The following is a 707-nucleotide window of genomic DNA, read 5'->3' on the forward strand; positions in this document are numbered from 1 at the left end:
ACGAGGAGGCGCCTTATTGCTGTGTGACGGAGGCTCCGGCGCTATAAAGGCGGCCACGCGTTAAGGCTGCGGGTCGGCGAGTACGTGTCTCGGGGGGAGGAGGAGGTGGCGGCGGGGCCGGGGCAGCCGAGCGCCGCGGGGAGGGGTGTCAGCACCAGCGCGCGTGGGGGATTTTAATCCGATTCCGGCCGGCCCGGATTTTATTGGGAGCGGGTTTTAAAGTGAGTATGAGCCGCGGCGGGATGGCGACGGCGGAAAAGGGGGGGAGGGGCGGGACCGGACCGGATTAGACCGGCCCAGGCGAGGCGGGGKGGGGGTGGGGAGCCGCCTCGCTCACCCGTGAGCGGCGCGCTCGTGTCTTGCAGGCGCCTCTCGTGTCTCGCCTCTGCGGACGGGGCAGCATGTCCGAAGCGGAGCAGCAGTTGGCGGCCGGCGCCACCCAGAACGGGCACGAAGCGGCCGAGAGCGCCGGAGAGCAGCAGGCCGAAACCGGCGGGGCCCCGGCGGCGACGGGCGCAGCGGCGGCAGCGACGGCGACGACAGCGGGAACAGCGGCGGCGGGAGCCGGACCGGCGGCGGGAACAGCGGCGGCGGCCGCCAGCCAGAACGGGGCCGAAGGCGACCAGATCAACGCCAGCAAGAACGAGGAGGACGCGGGGTAAGCGCCGCGCCTTGCTCGGCGGGCCGAGGCGGGAGCAGGCCGCGCC

At 73.4% G+C, this 707-nt stretch overlaps 1 protein-coding gene across 6 annotated transcripts in view; it reads left to right on the forward strand.

Annotated features, from left to right (window-relative positions):
- HNRNPAB (heterogeneous nuclear ribonucleoprotein A/B) overlaps window positions 1-707 on the forward strand; it is a 31,146-nt gene continuing 30,439 nt past the window's right edge. For 4 of the 6 annotated variants that reach the window (XM_085312852.1, XM_085312855.1, XM_085312851.1 and 1 more), the window contains exons 1-2: window positions 101-221; window positions 366-658. In XM_085312852.1, the coding sequence (XP_085168978.1) occupies window positions 402-658 (257 nt within the window). In that variant the 5' untranslated portion in view covers window positions 101-221; window positions 366-401. Of the gene's footprint in view, window positions 81-100; window positions 222-365; window positions 659-707 lie in introns of those variants that run through there. The other 2 variants (XM_085312853.1, XM_085312856.1) reach the window with 2 other exon arrangements.

The sequence above is a fragment of the Rhea americana genome, unplaced genomic scaffold (assembly GCF_003343005.1).
Source record: "Rhea americana isolate MKP2758 unplaced genomic scaffold, rheAme1 scaffold_37, whole genome shotgun sequence".
Lineage (NCBI taxonomy): Eukaryota > Metazoa > Chordata > Aves > Rheiformes > Rheidae > Rhea > Rhea americana.